Here is a 13,577-nt window from a genome sequence, read left to right on the forward strand (position 1 = left end):
CAAACTAGCTGAGTGATGATGGTTTTTCCCCCCCTTCTTTCTAGGCTATGCTAACAATCTTAGAACACATCGATAGGACAAAATGTTTCTCTCATGAAAAACAAACAAATGAAATACAAAAGTTAACCGAGCTTGGGAGTCTTTTTGTTCATGAGTATTTTACAGGGTGAGGCCATATGAGAGAGCTCTTCTCAGATGAGTCTGCTGCCTGCCAGGAGTGACATGTTGCTACACTAGAAGAGTCAGAGGACGTGGGAGATGTGAACAATTGCTGTGTGGAAGAGTGTAAAGAAAAGAAGAGCAAGCAAAGTGCTACACTGTTAGGGAAACCACTATGCGGGGTCAGCACAGTGTCCAAAGAATATAAAGGAAAATGAAAGTAATAATGGAAAGAATAAGGTCGGAAAAGTAAAGGGATTGTCATATGCTAAAGCACTATGTGGCTATATCATATGACAACTTTTCTGACCTTGTTCATTTTTATTTCCTTTGGACGCTGTGCTGACCTTACATGGTAATTTCCCATGGATATATAGTGATTTCCCTCAGAGAAAAATAAGGAAATGGTGTAGAGCAGGAAAGAGATGGAGCTGATCAGAAAATCTGCATGGATTAAAAAAAAGGGGTTGAGGCATTCATTTCCATTGTTTAAATTGTCCTGTCTAGCTACAGGGAAAATCTGAAAGAAACAAGATGGTGCTGGACGCTGCCAGGAGAGAAACTGGAAAAGACCAGATACTACACCAATGGGGGGGATTTAGACAATTAGGTCTGGCTAATAGTATGGGCAATGTCATGAATGGGATCACCAATTAGGTGGACATTGCAAACAAAACTCACAAGAAAAACATGGTACGGTAAATGATCAGTTTCATAAGGTGGCAGCAATGCAACTTTACAGATGCTAGCTGCTGTAAAACTCCATAGATCTGCTACTTCTGCTTTGTTTATTGTAATTTCCCCACTAGGGATTAATAAAAAGTATAAAATGATTTTATTTTTTTTAATTAGTATTAAAGCTAGTTTGCTAATAACTAAATCATTTTATTTACTGTATTTGAGAATTTTTTTGTGAAGAGTGGCTTAAGGTGTGAGGGAGAATGGGGTTTAAGGATGAGTAAGAAAAAACGCAATAAGTGAAATCATCAAAATATTATATAGTATTAATATACCTGTATGCTATATAATAATGACTTTACAGTTTGTAGTTAATGACTTGATTAAATATATAAAAATGGGCAAATACTATACCAAATTGCAGTGGTAGCTTATGTTTTACATTACTGATCCTAAATAAAATGGCAAATTACAGAGAGGAAGAGGAGAGAAAGCCAAAAGGGATAAAAAAAACAACCAATATCGTTAAAAAAACGGTATGAAAGAGAGATGTTATGTATAGTTTAATTATTTTATTCAAAGAGAAATTCCACATATAAGCCACAACATCATCATCTCCCTAGGGAGGTGTTCCAGGCACGTCCAGCTGGGAGGAGACCTCGGGGGAGACCCAGGACTAGGTGGAGGGATTATATCTCTAACCTGGCCTGGGAACGCCTCGGGATCCCCCAGTCGGAGCTGGTTAATGTGGCCCGGGAAAGGGAAGTTTGGGGTCCCCTGCTGGAGCTGCTACCCCCGCGACCCGACCCCGGATAAGTGGATGAAGATGGATGGATGGATCATCATCTCAACAATATTGATTTTGATTTTTGATTTTTTCTTTGAAAATGTATTTTCTATACAGGTGATGTATCTACAAAGTCAAATCATTAGATTTCAAAGTGATTTTAGCATTACATCTTGCATGTTTTTACAGCTGTGTGCTCTGCTCAATCAACTTATCACAATCAGCTCCTTACAAACTCAGACCTACATGAACATTTTGCAATGCGGCTACTCTTATAATCAAAGTACTTTTAGTCATTTTGAGTATCATTCAAGGCTAATGCGCGTAGAAAAGGAAAGTCATCCCACAGAATGCCTGGGTCTGCCCCTTTTTCGGGTACACAATCATGGCTCGGCCCAAAAAAGCATTGCTCACTTGGGATCCTATCACTCGCCATATTGTGGTAGCACTTTGGACTGAAGGATTCTTCAGTCTCCAAGAGGGGCTGTGTGGACTCAGACCGCAGGTAGACATGAGCCTCTTTAGGCGTAGGGCTGTTGCATGGACTGGAGAAGACCACAGTGGCGTAGGGAACAGAGTCGCTGTTTGAACCAGAGTAGCCACGGATGAATGGTGAACCACAAATGGACTCTCCCAGGTCACTGGTGTCCTCTGCATTGCTTAACCATGGGTCATCGTCCTCTTTACTTGGTTTTACAGGGAGGTCCAGAAAGCTCAGGTGGGACAGGTACATTGGATCAGGCTCCTCATTGTCCCAGGAAAGATGGGAATCCTTCAAAATGGAAATAAATGAATGTCTTTAAATAGTAAATGACAAAATATAAATATAGGGCCTGTATTTGGTCATGTATATCACTTGGCATTTTCATGAATATATGTTAATCAAAGCATCCTTAAATGTTTTTGTTTTTTTTGCCCACTTGGGGGCTGTGGAACAAGCTATAGACACTACACTGACATACAAAGTAATGGCAAATGTGTTAGCAAGCAGTTGCTTGTTTACACATCCTGCAGACACGGAGCAACATTATCATCAGCATTATCATCCTCTGCTAATATAAAACATTGATTATTACAACTTAAACCTAAAGGGGGTTATTGCATAAAAGTATTATATGCTTCACAGGTTTATTTCCAGTACCTGCGTTGATTCTGATGTCCATCTCTTGATGCTGCTATTAGCTGGATCGGGAACACTTGGCCAAAACCGCCCCTTCAGCCTGCAAAAGAAAGAATAATATCATCAGAATAAATGACATTACAGCTTCACAGCTTAAGACAGTGTGGCAATGATCTCACCTTTGTTGGTTGGAGAAACAAGTCAGGACTATGAAGATAATCAACAATGACAGTCCAACACCAGACACAGTTACAATCATCACAACAGCAACCACATCTGAGGAGAGAAATACACATTCTGAGTGAAATATTTGCTTCGGGCAAACACACTCTCTTGATCTCTTGTCACGTTTCTAGAAAGCCACTGCCAAAAGATAATACGAACCGAAGGCCTCAACTTCGAAATGAATTGTTGACCCGTTGAGGCTCCCACCGAACGTGCTAACCATCATGAAAGCTTCATAGGGAGACACAGTGTTGAGGTCTTTGAGGACCACTCTCCTCTCTTCCGGGTCAGCATTCACAACTGAAAAAAAAGTCAGACATCAAAAGGCTAAAGTACAAAAGAAAATGTTTTAGAAGAGTAAAAATAAGGTATTTCCCCTACCCTTAATGGGTCCCTTCTTATCCCAGTAGAAGATTTTGTAGTTCTGGATAATTCCGTTCCTTTGGTCTAGTGGAATTTCGTTCCAGGTAAGCTCAATATGTGACTGCCATATCTTCTTAATTTGTATTTTTGGAACCATGGATGGAGCTTTAAAAACAAATATGGTTGTGAGTGGTTAACACAACTTTAATGAGCTATTATGCTTGTGATTTGAAACCTTCAGGCCAGCAAAAATAATTATTCATTTCTATCCACAAGAGGGCATTATTCCATCATGTATCAGCTGCGTCTGATTGATTATACCATTTTTTAAACTCTTTTCTCACTTCTTCAAAGTTGAGGCTGCTCACTCCACTCTCACATCCCTGCCTGCTCTTTGTGTGATCCTCTTTGTGTCTTTGGTGACTTACCCTTTTGTCTTGAGTAGGCATTAACAGTCTGAGGAAGGCCTATCCCATCCTTAAACCTAGGATACACAGAGATCCCATAGGGCTTGTAGGGCTCAAAGCTGCCTATTGATGAGAGTGAAGAGGTTAGACTGTATCAGTGCCTATAAGCTCCTAACAGTGTGTACAGGCAGGTTGTGCACAGGGAAAAGAACGCTGTGTATAAGAGTGAATCACTAGATTTGGAAAACCCAAATAAAAGTTGAAATAAGAAGATGTGCAATAAAAAACAAGGACATGGATCTTGAAACCTGCAATACAAATACTATAAAACATACCTGTTGTAAGAAATTGTGTCTGGTTTCTGTCAGTTATTTCAAACTGGGTGAGAGAGAGGTCTGTTTCTAACAAAGGTCTCCATTCCACTACAAAACCAGTGAGACTGGAAGAAACCAGGCTTCTCCACTGGACCAGTAGGGATCTGTCATCATGAGGAAGGACTGTGATGTCTGATATCACTGAAGAAGCTACAGACACAAAACACATCATGTACATTGTGGGGGGAAATGTATTAAACTGTATCATATTTGAGCCATTTTCTAAACCAGTTTAACCAGGTTTAAGTTAGTCAATTTTACCTTTAGGTAGGTAAATCCGAACTTCAGTGGGATGGGATTTCCCTGCTGCATTTATAGCACTCAGATACACTTTCTTTGCTTTCCCGGGAAGCTTGAAAGTACAGTAATTCCCCTTTGTAGAGCACAACTTTCCCTTTTCACCTGGCAACCTTTTCACTGAGACAATATATGATACATTTTGGGCATTGGCACGGAATTGTTTTGATGGCTATAACAGAAAAAAAGAGAGGGCATTTTAAAGGCAGACTGCACACACTCACACAAACAACCAGAGCTACAACAGAAAATATAATCAGCCTGTGACAGGTGTCAAGCATCATGTGATGTGTCTACCTTCCAAAACAAGTGTATGTTGAGTTGTTTGTGCATGTGATCCCCCGATGCCTTCATCCACGAGTCTAGGCGTCCAGTGGGCGCTGAAAAGAAAGAGACGGCTGTCAAGCTTAGCGGCTCGTCAAAATCCTGCACTTCTCTTCTCACCCTTTAAAAAACGAAAACTTTCCTATATAAGACAGGTCTATGGATTCACTGCCAGAGTGTGCGGCTGAACTCAATACATCAATTCAGCCTGTGCTATAGAGCAAAGCAATGAGAGATGTAGAACATGGCATTAGCATATGTTGAAAAGACCAGGAAATGGAAGAAAAGGCGATAGATTGGAAAATGTTAGAGTGACTGATTGTGTCACTCTGAGTTGATGAAGCCCTACCACTCTCCAAGGTGACTCCAGACCGGCTGCTGCTCCATTCACTCCAGGGGCCCTGCTGGTATCTGACTCTAATCTGGATGAGATACTGAGTCCCATGGAGAAGACGGCACTGATCCACAGATCTGGTTGGTCTAACACGGCTCACCAGGATCTAACATTTGTCCCAGAGCACATACAAATAAGACTCCAGGCACGCACATTATGAACTTCAGGCAGTTTACAGTGTGCTACTTTATGGGTGCTTGTAGCTACTCTAGCAACAGTTAAATGTAGGTTTTTAGTACCCTGGAAATCCAGAGTTCTCGCGAGAGCACAATTTGAATTTGCTCAGCGAGTCACTCTGGCATTCAGTAATGATGCTCATTAACTATGCCCTTGTAGGCTAGCTTCACCAATCACATCGGTGTATGTGACATAGGTGGGTCAGAGGTGAGCTTAACAGATGAATACAGCGCTGCGACGTCAAAGTCATTAGTAAACATTGCAAGATGGCTACGGATGAACACCAGTTGTTTGAAACGGCTTTGGCCGCTACAATGAATGAGTTAGACTTGACTTTTTATCTAAAAGCGGAACAGAAGACGGCGTTTGAATCGTTCCTTTGCAAGATGGACGTTTTTGCTGTTTTGCCGACCGGACACGGCAAGAGTTTAATCTACCAGTTAGCTCCGCTGGTAGCTAAGCGTATGGGTACAGTCTGGATATGTCACCCCATGTATTGTTGTGATTGGTCGTAGTGTTATCCAATTGCGTGCAGTGAGATTTTCAAATGCATGCTTGGTGCCGCCCCTCGAGTTGGGCCATTTTCATTACTCATTGCCAGACCCTTAATCTTTCGGATTTGGGTCTGGATTTCCAGGCAAGGTTTTTTGTTTATATTGACACAACATGATTTTTACTCACTGGTTGTTCACTCCTTTGGCTGTTGTCAGCAGTCTTAAGTTGGACTTCCAGGTTGAAGCGGTAGTCACGCATCCAGGCCTGCTGCTGCGATAAGCTCCAACTCAGCTTCAGGCAGCCGTACTTTTTAGGCACCACTTGAACCTTCAAAATCGTTGGTGGGTCAAACTTAGCTGAAATAAAAGCAAACAAAGCAAAAGGTTCTGATGTAAAATGTATTTATTTTCCTTCACAAATCTTTTAGGTTTTCTAATCTGTGCGGAAAAAGTTCACATTCAATTTATTCATTAGTCACAGAGCTAAGCATCAGCTTTTCCAAAAATAAATACCCAGGGGATCTTTAAAAGATCCAGAAGGGCAAAACTCAGAGCTGGTCTGAAGGTATTTCCACAATCCTCAGAGACTCTTCTAACCATCTCAATAAAAAATATTCCGTCTGGTGAAAAATAGAAAAATATTTTTAACCTATTTCTCAAGTTATAAATCAGAAGTTGTAAATATAGGATATATAGTTTCGACAGAGGACAGTAAGATCACTTCTTTCTAACTACACACCCCTGGACGTTTTACATTTTTAGTCTTCAGCCTCAATCAGCGCCGACTCATGTGACATCACTTGAGGAAAGAGTTTACACAGCACCTTCTTAAGGCAGAAGGGGCTTTATACAACTTTTATTTCCATGCAGTAGTACTCCCCAACACCTGTGAAGATACTTTGATGTGTAAAATCAGATTGTTCAGGGCAATATAATAAATATATTCCTACTGGATAATGGCCAATAAATGACATTTTGTATGGAGGTGTCTGCTTGCCCACAACAGAAACAATCAAAGAAAACTCTCTCACCTGCACTGACGGGTTCCAGAATGATAGGTGCTGAGGCTGCTTCTCCAAGTTCATTTACCGCCTTCACGTATATTTCCATATTTGAGAAGAGAACAAAACCAGAGCGAGGGATGGTGTAACGGTGGACTCCTGGCAGTAGTTCGTAAGTGTGGTTCTCGTTCGAATCCCTGAAATGAGGAAATTGTAATGTGGGAAACGCAGTTGTGCAAACTCACAGACATATTTTGTAAATGACACTTTACACATTCTTGACACCAAAATTATATTTGCATTCTGGTAACTGCTTCACTGTATTACAGGAAGATAGAATTTACAGGCAGTATATATTACCATATCTTGATGTGGAGGGTGTACATTGTGTGCAGGTGGGTCTCCTGTTGCCCAGGGTCCCAGCTACAGGTCAGGGTTTCAGGGGTGGTGAGGTTTGTCTGACAGCTGAGGTTTTGGGGTGCTTCTGGTGGATCTATAGATGAAAAAAACAAGATGAAGAGGGTTTTTTATGGAGTTGTTAGAGGAGGTCCTGTGGGATTAGGATATCTGCATCACATGGGAATCAAGTGCGAATGAGTATCTATTTTTTTAATTTTTTTTTAAGATTATTGTTTGGGCATTTTAGGCCTTTATTAGATAGGATAGCTGAAGACAAGAAAGGGGGGGGGGGAGAGAGGGGGGGATGAATCAAAAGTGATGCATCAATCTTCTGATACAATCTTTGTTGCTTTTGCTGTGAACTTCTAAAACGTGTATCCATCAATAGATCCATTAAAATGTGTCAGATATCATAGATGGGTGGACAGAAAAAAGATACTTTTAAGTTAATTAAAGTGTTCAACGTTAAGGTTTTACTTTCTATTGTTTAATGTTGAGCTTAACCAAACAAAGGAAACGTTACCCTTGCTTAAATAAACTTAATTTACCAAACTTTCACAGGTTTTTTATTCCTGGTTTTCACTGGTGGAACAGGAACAAGTGACATATTTGATTATAAATGAACAAACATGCACAAGAAGTTTAAATCTTCCTCACATCCGGCTCTGATCGCCACTCCTCCTACTACTTGAACTGGAGAGGCCTGGACACAGCAGGTGAGGAACTCCCTGGTGTGATTGAAGCTCGGTATAACAACCTCAGAAAACCTGCCGCTCTCATTGGCCACCTGGCTGCCGGGGAGAGAGTGATCCCCAAGGCGCCACTCTATATGAATAGCTTGTCCAATGACCAGATGACAGCCGTATCTGATGACACAGGTGGCCGTGACAGGTGACCCCAAAGGCACCACTGAGCTTGACGTCTGGACCTCTGTACACGGCTGTATGTCATCCTCTAACAATGAGAAAAGTCATTTAGATGTGGCATGTTGAAGGGACTCCTACTAGTAAATGCCCAGCTTTATATTTAGTTTTGGCAAAAGTCTCTGAGGCAGAGGAAGGAAAGGCGTAATAGCAATTGTCAGTGTAACTGCTGGTTAGGTATTTCCATTTAGATTTGCTTTTTCATTCTGAGAGCAATACTCACCATTTCTCGCTCCATTCACGAATGCCACCAGCATGACAATCACTGACACCCATGTGGATATCATGATGATAAAACCTGTTAGGCAGCCAAAATGAAATGCATTATTCTTAAATTACAAACATTCATGCCCTATCAAAACGATATTTGAATTCCGTTCCTGAGGGAGGTATTGTGAGTGATCACGTCTGTCGCTTCAAAAGACATCATCAACGGCATGCTTCAAGTGTTTGGTTTGGCAGGGTGATGTGATCAAGGACGTGATCTCCATAATGCATAACACTTCAATATAAACAGACAGCTAGAGAACGCATCCACTGTTTCCCAACACAATAGTAGAGAGAAACCTGCAGTGCTGCCTACATAAGGTGTTTGCACAACAACCCATACACTGACACATGACACACTCGTGAATATTATAATCAACATTCATGACAGCTTGGGTCCACATTTATGTAAAATGATCACACAAAGGATGGGACATTCAAGCAGTTAGAAAATGAAATTTAAATGATCTATAGACAGAATAAATAAGGTATGCTAAATCTCTCCTCTTATACCATTCTATAAGAGGGATAAAACTTCTCCGAGCGGACAGGGAGATTGTAATTGCCGGTTGTTAGAAGGTAAGCAGCCTTGTTGGGCATGCGCTCCATAGCTGATTGGTCATGTATAATGAACAGAAGATGGGAGCTTGTAAGCTAAGCAGATGGGAGCAATTATCCAGCATATTGTACTGATATTAATTCAACAACCTGCTTTTGAATTTGAGAGTCAGTTGGGATCTCACATTTACTGTACAAGCACAGGTGTTGTGAAGTTGAAAGTCATTTTGAGGAATGTGTTTTTGAAATACTCACCATAACACAACCATGAAACGTTAAAATTCAACTGAACTGAAGCAACACCCACGAAGCACAGACATGCCTTCACAGCATTTCTGTGTGTCTGTGTGGGAAGAAAGCCAAAGCAGTTAATAAACTGGAATAATGCTGAAACAATTTGTTTAATTGAGTGTATGAATGTGTTGGCTGATTGACAGAAAGCTGACAAAAATAAGAAGTATTTTGTAATATATATTCACATAGAAACAGCTGTTGATGATTGATGTTGTGTGATGAACCAAATGTGGTTTTTAGACATTTCACAACTTATTTCACAATATATTTCTAGTACGAAAACATGATTTTTTTCCCCCCCCTGTAAGATAAACAAATTGTTTCAGTGATTTATCAAGCACAAAAACACTAAATTGTTGCTGATTCCTGCTTCTCAAATGTGAGGATTTCTTGCCTAAATTACTTGTAAATTCAACACATTAGGATTGTGCACTGTCGCTAAACAAAACGAGCATTTTAAAGATGCTACTTATGGCTCTAAGAAATTGTGATTTCTGAAATGTTCTGACATTTTTATGGACAAAATGGTTAAAACATAATCATCACATTACTCAATTATGAAAATAATCTTGAGTTGCAGCTGATTAACAGGATAGCTGGTAAATGGGTCACATCCAACATTTCAAATGCTACTTCATGTATAGAATCAGGGACATTGAATACATCTTTTAACTTATAATTTTAAACTTCCTCTTACAGTATAGCGGGATTCATTATTTAGTGGTTCCAATAATTCTAACTGATTACAGTACCCGTATGTTACCAGGAGCTCAGCAGGGAGGAACGCTCTCATGTGTTATCTGACATTGGGGCCCCTTATTGATTTCGCCACCACAGATGAATTTCACACACGCACACGCACACACACAGACACACACACACACACACACACACACACACACACACACACACACACACACACACACACACACAAACACACACACACACACACACACACACACACACACACACACACACACACACGCACCCGCCAAACGCACGCATGCACAGGGACACACATACACAGTAAGTGAGACAGCATTGAGAAACTTCCTGTGGTCTTTTAACACTCTGTCTTGGTCTCTCTGACGGATTCTGATGAGAAATTTGAAGTCCATTGTTCCTCAGGCCAAAACATGTTGGCAACATCTACATGTTTATTGTCAACAGACTTTCGAGTATATCTAGTACAACTCTATACCTCAGAAATGTTATGTCTAGACTGTCAAATTAGATGAGGATGTATTACTTTGATAATTTGGAACTATCACTCAAACTCAAAGTCAGATCACTGCTCTCAGCCCACAATAACATGCTACTTGGTGAAGTCTGCGTTAAAGCTGTGTGAGAGAATTGGAATTTCTCCCTGTTTCTTATCAGCCATGTGCATAAAGGCCTCCATTTTTCCCTGCTTCCCTTTTCAGAATTCCTGCTTACTACCAATAGGTACTTACCTGTGGCTCTGACAAAAGGCAATTGAGATGGAGAGGGAGAGAGAGGGAAAGAAGAGAGATGCTATTACATTTGGAGTGTATTTTGTCAACAAGCACAATTTCATACAAGACAGTGTAAAATACAACTGTCTATTTTTAAGGTGTGTTGGCCAATTTTGTTCCTTAATGTATCGCTGAAAATATGTTATCTGGATTCATTTTTGTTTCTCAGTGAGTCATATCACTATGTGTAAAGGTACATTTCGCTATAGTCACCATATGTTTCCTTTCCCGTTGCTGTTGGGGGTTACAAAAACACCCACTTTCAGGATTTGGCAATATCCTTGACTCAGAGCGCAATAACACATTTGCCACAATTTCCCCTTTTTGGTCTTATTTCTCACACTAAATATTGTGCTTTAAATAAGCATCTTAATGTGTTAAGTCATCTTTTGTGTATTTTGTTAATAGAGCAGCTCATTTAAGCTCAAACATAGCATAACATTTTGTGTCAGCAGTAAAAGTCCAAAAAGATAAAAAGGAGGAAAGCAATCTGTTTCACATCCTCTTTTTTTAATGGATGACCAGAACATAAATATGTTTTCCAAAACTTAAAACGCTAATGTTACTTCCATAGCGACACTGTTGCCATTTGCCAAAACAGCTACGTTCCTATCTTAAAACTCTTTCATAAGTTTTAAACGTTTCAAACATTAAACTTCAAGTATTACTTTAAAGGCATTCTCTTATCTTAGAATTCCTCTTTAAATCCTAAACATTTGAAGATCTTCTATGTGTAGTGTTTCATGTTTGTTAAAAATGAACTGGCATTATTAGACAGGAAACTACAAAGGATATTAAATGGCACAAGTACAATACAGAGCGGCCAAAATCAATCAATGAGATGAAGCAAGAGTTTTCAATGAAATTAAGTTGAGCGGCCCATAAATTGAATCAGGATGCAACTCTTCAGCCTGAACCCGTGTCATTCAGAAACAAGTTTTGTGAAGTTTCCCTTTTCAATCTGGCACAAGTATCAAAATGAAAGGAGCTTGATGTGAAGATAAAGGAGAGCCATCAGAGAGGTTTGCCACTTACCACACAGCAGCTGCAGCAGACCCAGAAAGACGAGAGGCTCTCATCAGCCCTGATAGCACCAGATGAAACAGTGTGGCTCAAAGCAGCTCAGACTAGAGGACATACACTATGTGTGCGTTAGTCAAGCAGCAGCAGCAGCAGCAGCAACATCCTTGTTTTGAATTTTGTGAAACTTCACTATTTTCACAGGAAGAAACACATGACTGATGGGGCCCAGTTGTAGGAAGAAAAGTGGTCTGTTTAGTCAGGGCTTTCTTGAACGAGAATAGTTCAACTAAAATGAATCAAATCTGGAACAAATTCAATCATTCTTTACAGGTGATATTGCACGTTTATATTCATTATATGTCGTTGCTGGCGGGCAGTAACGTTGTATCTCCATATTTCATCATTTGTTTTTCATAAATTAATGCTACAAGTCACCCTTTACGTCTGTCTGTGGGTTTTGCAAATATTTAAACAGTGACAAGGCGATTCCGTCTGAGGGAAATAGCTCAATAAAATGTTTCCAAATTGACCTTTACTTTTTCATTTCCTGAAAAATAATGGTTTCGGACATACAAGGTTTTCACCCAACAGCAACAATACTGTCTATGTGATTACGGATGCACTAATAAAAACAAGTCATTACACCTCAATTTGAAACAATTAAAAGTCAGTCTCTTTGCTTGTATGAGAGCATGGAGGCATTTTAACTTTAGATTTAGATTCAACTTTATTGTCATTGTGCAGTGTACAAGTACAAAGACAACGAAATGCAGTTTGCGTCTAACTAGAAGTGCAAAAAAGCAGAAAACTGCAATATGATATTGTAGTATAAACAGGTGGCGCATAGGCAGGACAAGAAATGTATTGCAGTGTTATAAGAGCAGAATAAATATGGCTATGTAATATGAACAGTGTATTAACAACATGTACAGATATGTGCAATGTAGTAGCAGTGACATTATAATAGTAGTAAGAATAATATAGATATATGCAGTGTATTAGCAGAATATATAATAAGAAAAACAGAATAAATATGGATATTCTGTAAGAACCATATCTAAGATATGTACAGTATGTACAGCTATGTGCAGTGTGGTAACATTATAAGAGTAGTATAAGAATAAGTGTATGGGCAGGATGAATAGTATGAAGAGCAGTAGAATATGGCTATGTATAGGTGTAATTACACTTGATGGTCTTTTCCCACAAGGTGTTAATATGGCGGCTGTCAAACGCCCTTCAATAAGATCCCAAGGGAGCCGTGTTGACGAATGCAATAAGTCTAGTTCCGGCTGCCCCCTCTCTGTTGAGTGTGGAAGTAGCAGATCTGCTGTATCACCGAGCCTGCCTCAAAACGCAGTCCTCTCCCTCTGTGAGCCTGTCCATTTGTCCTTTGTCAGCATGGTAATAGAACAAGCTCTTAAATGGGATTGTAAACTGTGCCTTGACCCCCTCCAAGGGGACATGAAACTACTTGCCATATCACGTTTATTAGCTTATTAAATTGTAAAATGATTCTCTGGCGGAGGCCTCATTTCAAATGATGCGCGAGGCGCGGCAGTGAGCTCACCCACTCAACTTTTAATCTAGCGGCTGCATCCCTGCTCGGTTACTTCGGCGCTCTCAAAAAACAGAATGGTAGCTAACTGTTCATCAAGGGGCCGCTGGAGGAGGAATTAAATGCACACAGCGGTAGGTTTGTGAATAGGAACCAACAGTGGAAAAGTAAAGCAGGCACTAATTAATAATACATTAACTGGTTGACATAATTTGCTTGGTCTTTTTTCCTAATCAGCAGTAATGAACAAAGTGCTCTC

The 13,577-nt window shown here is 40.1% G+C and overlaps 1 protein-coding gene across 2 annotated transcripts; it reads right to left on the reverse strand.

The window, feature by feature from the left end:
- Positions 1-1,385: 1,385 nt before the first annotated feature.
- csf3r (colony stimulating factor 3 receptor) lies at positions 1,386-11,934 on the reverse strand. 2 transcript variants are annotated; one of them, XM_078252428.1, is made up of 17 exons: positions 11,773-11,933; positions 9,203-9,290; positions 8,346-8,420; positions 7,857-8,153; positions 7,161-7,293; positions 6,831-6,997; positions 5,987-6,156; positions 5,084-5,234; positions 4,708-4,790; positions 4,375-4,582; positions 4,075-4,263; positions 3,761-3,862; positions 3,351-3,497; positions 3,129-3,269; positions 2,924-3,020; positions 2,766-2,844; positions 1,386-2,396 (listed from the first exon to the last, which is right to left on the reverse strand). In XM_078252428.1, the coding sequence occupies exons 3-17, from the start codon at positions 8,407-8,409 to the stop codon at positions 1,914-1,916; spliced, it is 2,511 nt and encodes an 836-aa protein (XP_078108554.1). In that variant the 5' UTR covers positions 8,410-8,420; positions 9,203-9,290; positions 11,773-11,933; the 3' UTR covers positions 1,386-1,913. The 2 variants fall into 2 exon arrangements, with proteins under 2 accessions (XP_078108554.1, XP_078108555.1); XM_078252429.1 differs by lacking the exon at positions 3,351-3,497 and having other exon boundaries at positions 11,773-11,934.
- Between the last annotated feature and the right edge of the window lie 1,643 nt (positions 11,935-13,577).

Source organism: Sander vitreus, chromosome 6, assembly GCF_031162955.1.
Source record: "Sander vitreus isolate 19-12246 chromosome 6, sanVit1, whole genome shotgun sequence".
NCBI lineage: Eukaryota > Metazoa > Chordata > Actinopteri > Perciformes > Percidae > Sander > Sander vitreus.